The 13,832-nt window shown below is 35.6% G+C and overlaps 1 protein-coding gene across 8 annotated transcripts in view; it reads right to left on the bottom strand.

The window, feature by feature from the left end:
* The window catches only part of KIAA0586 (KIAA0586 ortholog), a 109,223-nt gene that overhangs the window by 93,817 nt on the left and 1,574 nt on the right, over window positions 1-13,832 (bottom strand). For 6 of the 8 annotated variants that reach the window (XR_013386260.1, XR_013386259.1, XM_077909449.1 and 3 more), the window contains exons 2-7: window positions 13,542-13,612; window positions 11,272-11,341; window positions 10,160-10,229; window positions 5,284-5,458; window positions 4,240-4,461; window positions 758-911 (exon numbers count right to left, since the gene is read on the bottom strand). Coding sequence is in view for 6 of the 8 variants with exons in the window: in XM_077909449.1 (XP_077765575.1) it covers window positions 758-911; window positions 4,240-4,461; window positions 5,284-5,458; window positions 10,160-10,229; window positions 11,272-11,341; window positions 13,542-13,612 (762 nt within the window). In the remaining 2 variants the exon portion in view is untranslated. Of the gene's footprint in view, window positions 1-757; window positions 912-4,239; window positions 4,462-5,283; window positions 5,459-6,314; window positions 6,449-10,159; window positions 10,230-11,271; window positions 11,342-11,410; window positions 11,569-13,541; window positions 13,613-13,832 lie in introns of those variants that run through there. The other 2 variants (XM_077909452.1, XM_077909454.1) reach the window with 2 other exon arrangements.

Genomic DNA, 13,832 nt, shown 5'->3' with positions numbered 1-13,832 from the left:
CCAAAGTGGGGCTTGAATTCAAAACCCTGAGATCAAGAACTGAGTTGAGATGGAGTTAGAAGTTCAACTAAGTCACCCAAGTGCCTCATTTACTCATTTATTTTAAATTCCAGAGGTTTAATACAAACACATTATGCATTCCTTTGTTACTATAAACAAAGATCTTTAAAATTCTATTAAAACAGGCAAACTTGGGGCATCTGAGTGGCTCAGTGGTTGAGTGTCTGCCTTTGGCTCAGGGCATGATCCCAGGGTCCTGGAACCAAGTCCTACAGCAGGCTCCTCCCAGGGAGCCTGCTTCTGCCTCTGCCTATGTCTCTGCCTCTCTCTGTGTGTCTCTCATGAATAAATAAAATCTTTAAAATAAATAAAATAAAACAGGCAAACTTACATTACTAACTGAAAATCATTAGAAATAGTTTATTAGTGTACCCAGATCATTTCTCTCCTCACAGAATCAAGGAAAATGGTAAATATACAGTTTGTCAGAGAATTGAAAAATGGATTACAAGCATTGATACTACATGAGTAAAATTTTTCTAAACTTGTGACAAGTTATGAAGGTTATTTATTAAAACCATAAAGTAGGACATGATTCCTAACTTGACTAAGCAAGTTTCAAAATGACCTAAAAATTATTTAACCTATAAACAAAGACAGTCTTCTACCACCTAGTAAACACATTTTTGGCTGACATATACTGTAGAGAAAATTCATAGATGACATTTTTCATTCACAGAGAACTACATATTTTTACCTTGTTTGGAAGCAAATGTGTTATGTGAAGATAGATTACTGCTACCAAGATTAGAAAAGTCTGGTTTTACAGAATACTTTTCCATCACTCTAGAAGCGGGCACAGCAACAGGCTGAAAATTACTGGTCTTGAGCGCAGCACTAATGAAATGACTCTGGAAGACATAATTATTTTATTGATTTCAAATATCATTTGAAAGAGATGACAAACTACATTGAAATTTACTAGAGGACTTGAAAACAACATATTAGATTTAATAAACATGAAAATACATACATGACATGTAACTTTCACTGTAGCAGTGACATTGCTGGGTTAAGCCTAGCTCTGTAGTATGACCTTGATCATTTTATTTAACCATTCTAAACCTCAGTTTCTTCCTTTCTATTTCAGAGATGCTCAGAGGCCTGCAAGGCATGCAAGGAGATAACCAAAAGAAGGGGCTCTAGTCCTAGACCTCTACTTCAACCAGAGAATTTCAAACCAAAACTTCTCATCTTTTATATCCTGGATGATTTTGTTTGAAGGAAAGGTTTTAAAACACTGCTAAGAAGCACTCAGAAAAGTAGCAGCAATAATACATATGCAATTAAAATATAAATGAGCACTAAAGTAACAACAATTTTCAGCATAATTTATTAAAACATCTGGAACGTTTATGTACCTGAACTACTACAACTGATTTCAAAAAAGACTTAAACCAGGTAAAGGAAAACCTAAAAATTTAGTTTTATAGAAGTCTTAAAACTGTGTGGAGATCTCTCTACATAAATAAATGGGACAGGCTCAACAAATTTCATTTCATTAAGCATTTATTGAACTAATAATATATCTGTCACTAAAACTTCAACTTTCTCTGAAATTATAAGCATTATAATAAGATGCCTGCATGAGAAAAGATTCCATTCTCCCAAACTCAGAAAGTCAATGAATTTTGGGTTTATTTATGGAAAAATGGATAAATGACAGACAGATATATAGGACAAGTAGAACTTTCTCCTTAAGAAATCAATGTGCTTTTCAAACGTGTCATCTCCTTTTAACCCAAACAAAATAAAATGTTTTCTAAGTAAAGAAATCAAGGCTCAGAGATGAACAGTTATTTGTAGACCAAGAACAAGCACTCTGACAGACCCACTCCTACCTTCTCACGAGATCCCATGCTGTCCACTCAAGTTTAGTTGTGGAGTACTTACTAAAACTTTACTTTTTTTTTTTAAAATAAATTTATTTTTTATTGGTGTTCAATTTACCAACATACAGAATAACACCCAGTGCTCTAATCCCGTCAAGTGCCCCCCTCAGTGCCCGTCACCCATTCACCCCCACCCCCCACCTCCTCCCTTTCCACCACCCCTAGTTCGTTTCCCAGAGTTAGGAGTCTTTATGTTCTGTCTCCCTTTCTGGTATTTCCCACACATTTCTTCTCCCTTCCCTTATATTCCCTTTCACTATTATTTATATTCCCCAAATGAATGAGAACATATAATGCTAAAACTTTACTTTGTATGGCCATAATCATTCCAATAAAAATACTTTCTTCAACCACATGGAAAGCTCAAACCAAGCTCTATTAAGAAGTTTTGAAAATTACAGCTTATTAGTGTTACCTCTGTGATAAAACACTAAGCTATAATAAATTTATTGTGTATTCTTCCAAATGTTCTATTTCAATTTTTTAAAGTTTTAAAGTTGCAAATTAGAAAAAAAAAAAAGTAAATTAAAACCAATGCATTTATAGTGCTGATCACACATTCAAAAAAAAAAATCCCAATCATGAAATGGGCAAAAGACATGAACAGAAATTTCACAGAGGAAAACACAGACATGGCCAACAAACACATGAGAAAATGCTCCACATCACTGGCTATCAGGGAAACACAAATCAAAACCACAATGAGATACCACCTCATACCAGTGAGAATGGTGAAAATTAACAAGACAGGAAACAACAAATGTTGGAGAGGATGTGGAGAAAGGGGAGCCCTCTTGCACTGTTGGTGGGAATGTGAACTGGTGCAGCCACTCTGGAAAACTGTGTGAAGGTTCCTCAAAGAGTTAATAGAAATGCCCTACGACCCAGCAATTGCACTGCTGGGGATTTACCCCAAATATACAGATGCAGTGAAATGCCAGAACATCTGCACCCCAATGTTTATAGCAGCAATGTCCACAATAGCCAAACTGTGGAAGGAGCCTCGGTGTCCATCGAAAGATGAATGGATAAGGAAGATGTGGTCTATGTATACAAGGAATATTACTCAGCCATTAGAAACGACAAATACCCACCATTTGCTTCAACGTGGATGAAACTGGAAGGTATTATGCTGAGTGAAATAAGTCAATCGGAGAAGGACAAACATTATATGGTCTCATTCATTTGGAGAATATAAAAATTAGTGAAAAATAAATAAATAAATAAATAAATAAGTATTAGTGAAAGGGAATAAAGGGGAAAGGAGAGAAAATGAGTGAAAATATTAGTGAGGGTAACAAAACATGAGACACCTAACTCTGGGAAACGAACAAGGGGTAGTGGAAAGGGAGTTGGGCGGGGGGTTGGGGTGACTAGGTGACGGGCATTGAGGGGGACACTTGGCAGGATGAGCACTGGGTGTTATGCTATATGTTGGCAAATTGAACTCCAATAAAAAAAATATATATATATTGAGTACCTGACTGCTGGGTACTATCCCAGGACCTGGAAATCCCAAAATAAATAGGAAACTGTACTATCAGTTCCTTCTGAGGATAACTCTTCCTTTTATAGTAACCCCATGCCTCATATTCAAAAGCCAATTAAAAATGTTTATGCTTTTAATTAAATGCAGAAGCACTATGTATACCAGATGGTTCTTATCAGAATCATTACAGATTTCTATTCCCAGTCCCCATCTCAGACCTGCTGTCTCAATATCTGAGAGGTACATGCATCTGTATTTTTATAAGGCTCTTCATGTGATTCTGATGCACATTCTCAGGCTAACAAACACTGATGTAAACAAGTCACTGCAATGCAGTATTAGCCCTTTAAAAATGGTATGAACAGGAACAGCTGGGTGGCTCAGTCAGTTAAGCATCTGCCTTTGGCTCAGGTGGTGATCCTAGGGTCCTGGATTTGAGCCCCATCTTGGGCTCCCTGCTCAGCAGGGAGTCTGCTTCTCACTCTCCCTCTGTGAGAGCTCTTTCTTTCAAATAAATAAAAAAAGAAATCCTTTTTAAGAAATGGTATGAACAGAAATACCACACACAAAAAAAGGAAAAGCCAATTCTATGGAAATTCTTACAGAATTTGTGATATTTGAACTAGAATGTGCAGAGAGAGGTCTCCACATGGAAAGGAAGAATGATGAACTCTCAGATCATTATTTAAGAACTAAAACTGTTACAATGTAATGAGCTATTGCAATTACCAATGAATATTAGCTTAGGAATCCAAGGGATAAAGACCATGGGATGTGTTCTGGCTTTATTACAGATACCTGAATATCTATTTGTTGTTGTTGTAATTTTTCAAGATGCCTAAGGTGCTGCTCCATTACCACATTCATTTGCTTTTCATGATCATGACAATGTAGTTTCTCATGTTTATTCTGAATGCTTGTTTGCCGCTCTGTAACACGTTGTAACTGTTTATCAGTCTCCTGTAACTTATTGAGTAATTCTGTAACAGAATTGACTTTTGCTTCCAAATCACTCTGTACCTAAAACAATAAAATATCAACACATCAAAAATATGCTCAATTCACTGGGTGTTATTCTATATGTTGGCAAATTGAACACCAATAAAAAATAAATTTATAAAAAATATGCTCAATTACTAGGAAAGTTGTTCAAAGTGATTGATAATAAAAATGATCAAACTAGTTTTATTCTCTAAATCTCTCATGATTTTATACTTCTATTTTTAGAATCACAGAAATAAAAAGCCGAAGATAAGTTATCCTAAAGTAGATCTTTTCTCTCATTAATAACACATTTGCAACAAAGAACTGCTACAATGCCAAAAATAAAATAATTAAATGGTAATTAAAAAGAAGTAAATAACAAAACAAATTAGCCTTTGATACTCTGCTAATCTCAGACTGAATTAGGTCAGCATCCGGGAGTCCCATCTTAGCTCCACCACCTATTAGCTCTGGACCTGCCCCTACTCTGACCCTGTTTCTCAGTTTTCCATTTGCCAACTGAGAGGGGTGGCAGAGATGATCTCTGAGTTCCTTTTTAGTTCTAATGTAAGGGTGACCAGTTGTCCCAGGTTGCCCACAACTTGGGAGCTCTCTGGATGTGATGGTTTCAGTGCTGGACCCAGTCATTCCTAGATTCGCCAGCATTATCACAGCAAAGAGGGGGTACATCTCATCCTGAGAGGTAATATACAACCACAAACAGGAAAATTTTTTCAAATTAAGAGTGACTAGAATGATCCTAGTCTATGGTGGGATACGACCATTTAGGGACTTGTTCCTAATAAATACTTTTACATTTTACAAAGAAGCTGTGAATATCTAGGAAAAAAAATATACTTTTATCAGTGGGGCTGCTGCAGCAATGGCAGCTGCTGTTGCTGCAGCCACAGTTGTAGCTGAATCAATTCCACTGGGTGAAGTTCTCATTTCCTGAGTAGCAGCATCTTTTCCTGCGCCTGCATCTTCCAAAAGCTGTACCTTTACTTCTTTAAAAACAGGCATGTTTTGAGCCCTGTAAATAAAAAGAATACAAATATATTCAGTAAGCCACATTGAGCCATTTCAAGAAGCACTTGTAGTGGTAATCTGCTGAAGGTGGGTTTTCTTGATTTTTTAAAAAATTAAATCACTTGGTTTTCCATATCAGGATCTTATCAGTCATTTGGCTAATGAAATCTATGAAAGGTCACTAAACACTAAAGAAATAAGAAGATAATTCCTGGAAGGTTATGATATCTCAGAAATAAGACTTGCACATAGAAAAAGACATTGTTACACAATTACAAAGATATATAATCAGGAAGTATAAATGCAAAACATGCAGAAAAGTTTCTAGGGATGCCTAGGTGGCTCAGTGGTTGGGTGCCTGCCTTCAGCTCAGGATGTGATCCTGGAGTCCTGGGATCGGGTCCCACACTGGGCTCCCTGCATAGAGCCTGCTTCTCTCTCTGCCTGTGTCTCTGCCTCTCTCTCTCTGTGTGTCTCTCATGAATAAATAAAATCTTAAAAAAAAAAAAAGGTTCTAAGAATGCAAGTACCAAGTTTTACTTCCAAAGGAATACAACCCAAGAGAAACTGTTACAATTGCTAAACAACTGTTTAATTCTAACTCATTTAAATATTTATTAATGAATGTCACAGTTTGTGAAAACAGAGCATCAAACACAGATTAAAGCAGCCTGAATTAAAAATGAGAGCAAATACAAACATATTTACAATGAAGGATCTAATTAAATAAATATTAAGAAAAAACTCAATTTTGTAAAACAAAACAAAAAAACACAATAAAAGGAATGACCAACAAAACTGCAGAGTCCCTAGGTAAGTCTAAGTAAGATCAGAAGACCCAGAGCAGCTCTTAAACTTACTCCTCTTCCATATTTCCTCATTTCTAAGAGCATCATTTCTCTGTGTCTCAAAATTTTGAAGTTATCTTGACTCTTAACTTCTCCATTCTCCTCTTACCTTCTCATACCTGAGTTATCAAGTTTTGTCAATTATTTCATCACAATTGCAGGAATGGTGTCACAGAACTACAGAGGCAAGGGAGAACTGAAGAGGTCACCTATCCTAACTTCCTAATTTGACAGATGAAGAAATTGAGGTCCACAGAGGTAACAGGATTTACTTGACCAAAGTCACAGAACCAGTAAGGCACAGTTGGCTTATTATTCCTACAGATGGTCCCAAAACACCTAGCTCTCTCAGGATAGTACGTCTCCCTTCATGCTTCTCCCTCTGGTAAAAAAACAAAAACAAAAACAAACTTCAACATCTCTTGCCAACTATTTCATTCTTGAAGATTTTACTCATTCAGAAACTTCCCAAACACATTTCTCCACCGTTTAAAAATCTAAAATTGTTCCATAGAGATAAGTGAATAGGCTAATGTCTTGTTTGACAGTTGACATGCACCATCCTCTGTCACTGCCCTAGCTTCCTATACATACCTATTACTTCACACACAAACTCTCGAATCACACTGCTGAACACATTACTTTGACCAGCAAGAGAAAATAACATTATAAGACCAAACATCAACTTCTTTATAGGCTTTTAAATTTTATTTTTTTTCTAATTGTCACATCAAATGCTCAATGTAACTAATGTAAATAGCTTCTAAGTGTTAAGAAATGGGAAAATACACAACTTTCTAATTCAGAAGAAATTATTATTATTTTTTTTTTATTTTTTTTTTATTTTTTAGAATTTTATCTTATTCCTAAATCCTCTGAATCTGGCATCTATACCAATACTGTGCAGAAACCGCCATCACCAAGGCCAGTAATAATTTTGGCTTATTTCAATGGATACTTTGAGTCCTTACCTTTCTTTATCTCTGAGCAGCCTATCAAACTTAGAACTTCATTCCCCTTGGCTTTGTTGACACCATAATCTCCTACATCTCTGGATAAACTGAGCAGCATTTAGAAGCTCGCTTGCTTTCTGTATAACTCTTTAAGGTTTGGTTTCCATAGTGTCCTACTCTGTGCCATCTTGCTTTGCCCTCTCATCAAGTCCCTTCAACTGTTCCCAGATCAGGCTACCATTTATACACTACTTCTATCATCCAGAAGAAGCCTAGCTTAGACTTTTCATTAATTTGATCTTTATATTCAATTTCCTATTGGATACTTTTACCTGGATATCTCATAGAGATACTTCAAACCCCCGCATATGTCCAAAATGAAATTTATTCCCTCAAGAATTCTTTCCCAAAGATTTCCTTTCTTGGTTACTACTACTGACCATGCATTTATATAGCCAAAAATCTGGGATTCATCCTTAGCTCCTTTTTTTTTTTTTTTTTTTAAGATTTTATTTATTTATTTATGAGAGACACACACACACAGAGAGAGAGAGAGAGAGGCAGAGACACAGGCAGAGGGAAAAGCAGGCTCCATGCACGGAGCCCGACGTGGGACTCGATCCCAGGTCTCCAGGATCACACCCCCTGGGCTGAAGGCGGCACTAAACCGCTGAGCCACCTGGGCTGCCCCTTAGCTCCTTCTTTACTCTCAGATCTAATCATCAATTTCTGTCCATTCTACGTCTATCTTCTAATCAGTTACTCCTCTCCAAACCAGCAATGATTCTGCCCTCATTCTACCACTCTCCCATGTACTGAGGACCAACTGAATCCCTCTCAAAGAGATTACCCCCAAATTCATAGCCAGTTGGGTTCCTAAACTAGAGTCCAGTGCTCTTCCAATTCATCTTTTGATCCTATTATCTGAATGAGCCTTTTAAGAAATATATATCATACTTTAATATTTTCAGATGATTTGCCACTTCTCTCCTTTAAAGAAGTTTATAACCTACCCCTTCCTTGCTCTCTATCCACCTGTAAGACATTCTACCCTGTTCTAGACACTTTGGCCAGATTCTTCATTACTCAAAGACTCTGGCCTATTACTTTTTATTAGTATAGCTTCAGAGCATATTATGTCAAATAGAGCAAATTCTTCATCATTACAGTTTTTTCCCCAAATTAGCTATTCTCAACTATGTGTATTCTATAGTATGTATTCTTAACATCAGGTATACATATTCTCAACCATATGTCCTTCCAGGTAAATTTTAGAATGACTTTGCCAAATTCCATCTACCATTCTCTAAAATTAATAAATTCAAGTGACATTGACTACAGCAAAGTCTATCTCTTGAGACATAGACTGTCTTTTAACCCAACATGAGAGTCATTTTTATGTTTCTGAATCAATTATTCTCTACATTGAAAACACCTTCTCAAGACTCTTCCTAGTTTGTTTTGTTTGTTTTTAATTCTGTTCATTCATCCTGAAATGGGAAAAGATCTACTGTCTAAGAGGGGTAGTGGTTCAGTTATCTCTCATTGTCCATTAGTTTATGAACTTCTCCCTTCCTGATCTGAGAGTTCTAAGAGGTCTCAGAGATTTCCAGTTAGAGAGTTCTGACTTGAAGGCAAGTTGGTAGGGCCCCTACTCTGGGTCTGCTGCATGGAAGTGGTATTCACTTTCTGTCCAAATGAGGCAGATATGATCTGCAATTTCTGGTTCAACTGCAGAATTTGAGAGACTGCACCACTTTTCATGCCCTTCTTTTCACTTTCTCTATATATATAAGCCCCAGAATACAATTTACCATCAAAATTCCTCTCCTAACCACCATATTACATACTGGGAATTGTAGACTGAACAAAGATAAAAAGGAAAAATATGATGAGCCCAACCAACCAGCTCGTAAACTCTGGCTGGCTCAGACCACACCCTTGTGGTTTAGAGATAGTATTTATTTTTGTTAGTACAATGTTTCCCAGAGTGTAATATGTTTGCCACAGATAACCATAGGTGGAAAAATAATATTTTTTAAATTTTAAATTGCATATTTATTTTAATTGCATTATTTTTAAAAGTGATTTTCCATTCACTGAAGTAATATAAAATGGCCCCTTTGAATAAAATCAGAGTTCAAAATTAAGTAAAAATTTTACTCATTTTCTAAGGGCCTTTCCAGACTGCTCTAGTTCAGGAGTAGAATACATTTAGCCTAAGAATATGTATCTCATCCTATCTCTGCTAATGATAAAAAATAATACAAATTGCCTCCAGAGTAGTGGAGACATATGCTCATCATGGTGCTATTGTTAGAGTTAGTTTTGTATTCACTGGTATTCAAGATAAACTTGGAAGGGACCACTTAGAGCAGCAGCTATCCTCTCCCTTCGCTCCATTCAGATGCTAACCTTGTCCCTTTCTTAAATCTTGGCCAGGAAAAGTCTAAATGTCCTTGGATAGTAAATAATAAGTTTCTGAAACTACTTGAGCATTGCTGCAAGTAGTATAGTGAAGTTATTAAGAGAGCAAACTCTAAAGGCAGACTAGTCTAAATCCCAGCCAAGTGAAAACGTGCTAAATGACCTTGAGAAAATCAATCTCTATGTGCCTCAGTTTCCTCATCTATAAAATGGGGATTCTGTAAAATTGGGATGTGATAGAATCGACTTCACTGGATTTTGTGAGTATTAAAAGAGTTAATGCATATAAAGTCCTGAGAATAACTGTCAACAGCTATTAATTTTATACATGTTCAGCTCTATGAAAAATGTTTCAAACATATTTCACACATTGAAAAGAAAATTTATCCTACGTTCAAAGTATAAGTAAAGCTAATTTTAGAGAATCATATAGAAATAGAAGAAATGGCCCACCTATTTTCTGTAAATGAAACTTACTTTTGCTTTAAAACTGCTCTTAGAGCATCCTTCTGTCCCATGGTATACCGAGAAATAAAGATGTCATTTGCTGCAAAATTGAGAAACAAAATATATTTCAGATTCCTAAAAATTTGCTAAATTTTGGTAAGCTATCCCAAAACAGCTTTTTTAAATTAAGAGAATATTTAGGAATTCAGTAATAAGATTTCTCAATTTAATAAAATGCAAGGAACTGGAGCACCTGCATGGCTCAATGACTTAAGTGTCCAACTCTTGATTTCAGCTCAGGTCATAATCTCAGGGTCTTGAGATTGAGCCATGTGACAGGCTCTGCTCTAGATGAAGAGCCTGCTTAAGGTTCTCTCTCTCCGTCTTCCTCCTCCCTCCCCTCTTTTCCCTGTCTTAAAAAAAAAGTGCAAGGAACAAATTAAATGACCAAATAATATTAGTCATAACCCTAGACTTTAGAGAAAAAATATTATCGAAAACACCTGAGGCTGAGAGACATTTTGCTTAAACTCAAAAGAGAAAACTGCTCAAAAATAAAACTACATTTAGGAAAAATCACAAAATTTCCTCAAAGCATATTTTTAATCTATTATCTTACCAATGACTACTCAAAACTTGAATTCAGAGATTATAAATTTTTTTATAAATATTTAATACCAAACCTATGGAACAGTTTAGAAATTATAAAATTACCTTTACAATTACAAATCTTTTTCCAGATTTTAAAGATTCCATTAATAGCTTAATTTGGAAGGAAAAGTTAATTCAAATGAAATAATCAAAATAAGAAAAAACTGTAAGCCCGTGTAATGAAAGTCTTTAAAAAAAAAAAAATGAATGTCTTAAAATCTAAAGATCTAAAATTCTATCCTTACAACAAAATCCTGACACATAAAACACAGATGAGCCATGAAGACATGCTAAGTGAAATAAGTCAATCATAAAACTAGACGTGGGAAATGGAGAGTAAGTGTTTAATGAGTACAGAGTTTCAAATGAGGAAAATGAAAAAGGTCTGGAAATGGATGGTGGTGATAATTGCATTAATGTGAATGTACCCAATGCCACAGAACTTTAAGACATAAAAAATATGGTAAAAAAATGCAAATCTATTCTTTTACCTTTTTGTCTGTTGCTCTCTTCCAGTTTATCCAGAGGCAACTCTTGCACTGCAACATCTTTAGAAAAATCCTTTGAGATATGAAAGGAAAAATGAAAGACTAAAAAAAAAAAACCAAACCTTTATGATTTATTACTTACCAAGTACCATGTGCGGCTATGTGACTACTGTGTTCCAGGAGGGCAGGATTGTGTGCTTTTAGATTCTTCATTTCCAGAACCACCATAATGTTTAGGTACCTTGAAGGTACTCAAGATTTTGTTGAATGAGTAAATGAACAAGCAAGCAACCAGTGGCCCTGAAATTCAGATTCAAACCTCAATTTGCCATGTCTAGTAGCCTGACTCATATAACAATTTAGCTGCTACAGTTTAATGTGAAAATCTGATTCAGGGATGCCTGGGTGGCTCAGCGGTTGAACACCTGCCTTGGGCTCAGGTCGTGATCCCGGGGTCCGGGATCAAGTCCCACATCGGGCTCCTCACAGGGAGCCTGCTTCTCTCTCTGCCTATGTCTCTGCCTCTCTCTGTATCTCTCATGAATAAATAAATAAAATATTTAAAAAAAAAAAAAAAAAAAAGAAAATCTGATTCATTTTGAGTCAAACAGAGTGCATAAGATGGCCAACAGTGACACAACATCACAAATTAATCACAGCACTCTTTATCCCTGAGCTTGTAATGTAGTCTCAGGAGGCTTCTCAACAAGTAAATAGCTTTCTGCTCACATGTGCAACCCTAGACTTCATTTCTAAGATTCTATCAGTGCTGAGACACCATGACTTCTTAAGTACTAGGTTCATTCAGTGTTGCTCTTCACCTTCCTTAGACACATCTTTTTTTGCCTGCTAAAGCGAAAAGAGTAAAGAGAAAATCATAAGAGGAAGGTGATCAGGCTATCCCCTGACAAACAAGTGTGAACTTCCTGCAAACCATGAGTAAGACTAACAATACAACAAAATGCATCTGGGACATTAATACAAAGACCTCATACAAATGAGTAAGACAAAGTACAGCATGTAAATATGTAATACACAAAAGAATAAGGATGGCAATATACATGGAAAAATAATTATTATTAATAATAAGGGTATTAATAAAAAATACAAAATGAGATGCATTTTTTACCTATCAAAATGGCAAAAAGTTTTTTTTTTTTTTTTTTTTGTCTAATTCTAGTAATGCCCATATTGGTAAAACTAGGGAAAAATAATACCACTAATTCCACTCATGAGCTTGTTGAAGAATGTGTACTGATACAGTCTTTCCAGAGACAATTTATATAATAGTATACCCATCTGGGAAATTATTTAGATAATGGAATTCAAACACCATTAATCATTAAATAAGACCTACTCAAAAAAGAAACAAAACACCAACTCAAAGACTACACATTTATGCAGGGACCAATTATGGCACATAACTATACATTTTTATCGTAAATTTTTTACAGAGTTGATCAGTAAACAGTTTCAATTTCATTCTTAGTTTACCAGTTTCAATTTTCAAGATAATATATTGTGAAACTCTCTTCTTTAAAGACTTGTTAAATTGACAATCTATAGTCAACATTATGATTAGTGATCAAAATCTAATTAGACTGGATGAACGAAATATACTTATCATCAAATATTTTCAATATTATAAAGGTCAAGATGAGAATTTCATGTTATTATTTCTTAAAGACCTCTCAAAAAACTATACAAGGGATCCCTGGGTGGCTCAGCGGTTTAGCGCCTGCCTTTGGCCCAGGGCGCGATCCTGCAGTCCCGGGATCGAGTCCCATGTTGGGCTCCCGGCATGAAGCCTGCTTCTCCCTCCTCCTGTGTCTCTGCCTCTCTCTCTATGTCTATCATAAATAAATCTTTAAAAAAAAAAAAAAAAACTACACAAAAGACCTCACCTTAGTTTGAATGACATGTAATCACACCTCACTTTTTAAAAATGATGTTGTTACTGGTTCTTTATCTTTACTGAACAGTATAGTGAGTCTCTGGTCTAGAACACCATTTTCTTAGATAAGAGCAGAGCTTCTTTTCAGTTACAATATTTCTGTCAGTGACATCTTAGTAATGAGTATTTTTGATTCTATGGAAGACTTTTTGTTTATTGTCTCAAATACTATTCCAGTCACAATTGTATGTAAAACATTTCTCTTGGTAAGTGAAATTTAAGCAAAAACAAAGCCTGTTGCTCATCAAACCTGACTTAAGAACACATTGCTCAACAATACTGAAAAGCTTAAAATGAATGTAAGAATTCTTTTGCTTACACTTTCTGACACAGTAGAAATTTCTAATGGAGGCTGTTGATAATTTCTAGCAGAAGTCAAGTCTGATGAACCTAAAAAACAAAGGAATCAATTTTAGTGATTTTAAAATCAGAACCATATCTTTAGAAACCGTACAGGCATGATTCAAGAACTATAAACTCCATATTAATGCAAAATCTAAATTGGAAAGCCACTTTTCATGCAGTAAATTTAAACTGTAATTAAAATATATCCTGATGAAGGTTTTGTTTTGCAGCTGATAACTTTGGAAAATAAGGATCAGAACTGACA

Source organism: Canis aureus, chromosome 9 (assembly GCF_053574225.1).
Source record: "Canis aureus isolate CA01 chromosome 9, VMU_Caureus_v.1.0, whole genome shotgun sequence".
Taxonomy (NCBI): Eukaryota; Metazoa; Chordata; class Mammalia; order Carnivora; family Canidae; genus Canis; species Canis aureus.
The sequence above is the reverse complement of the archived record's forward strand: the minus strand, read 5'-3'. Positions and strand labels throughout refer to the sequence as shown.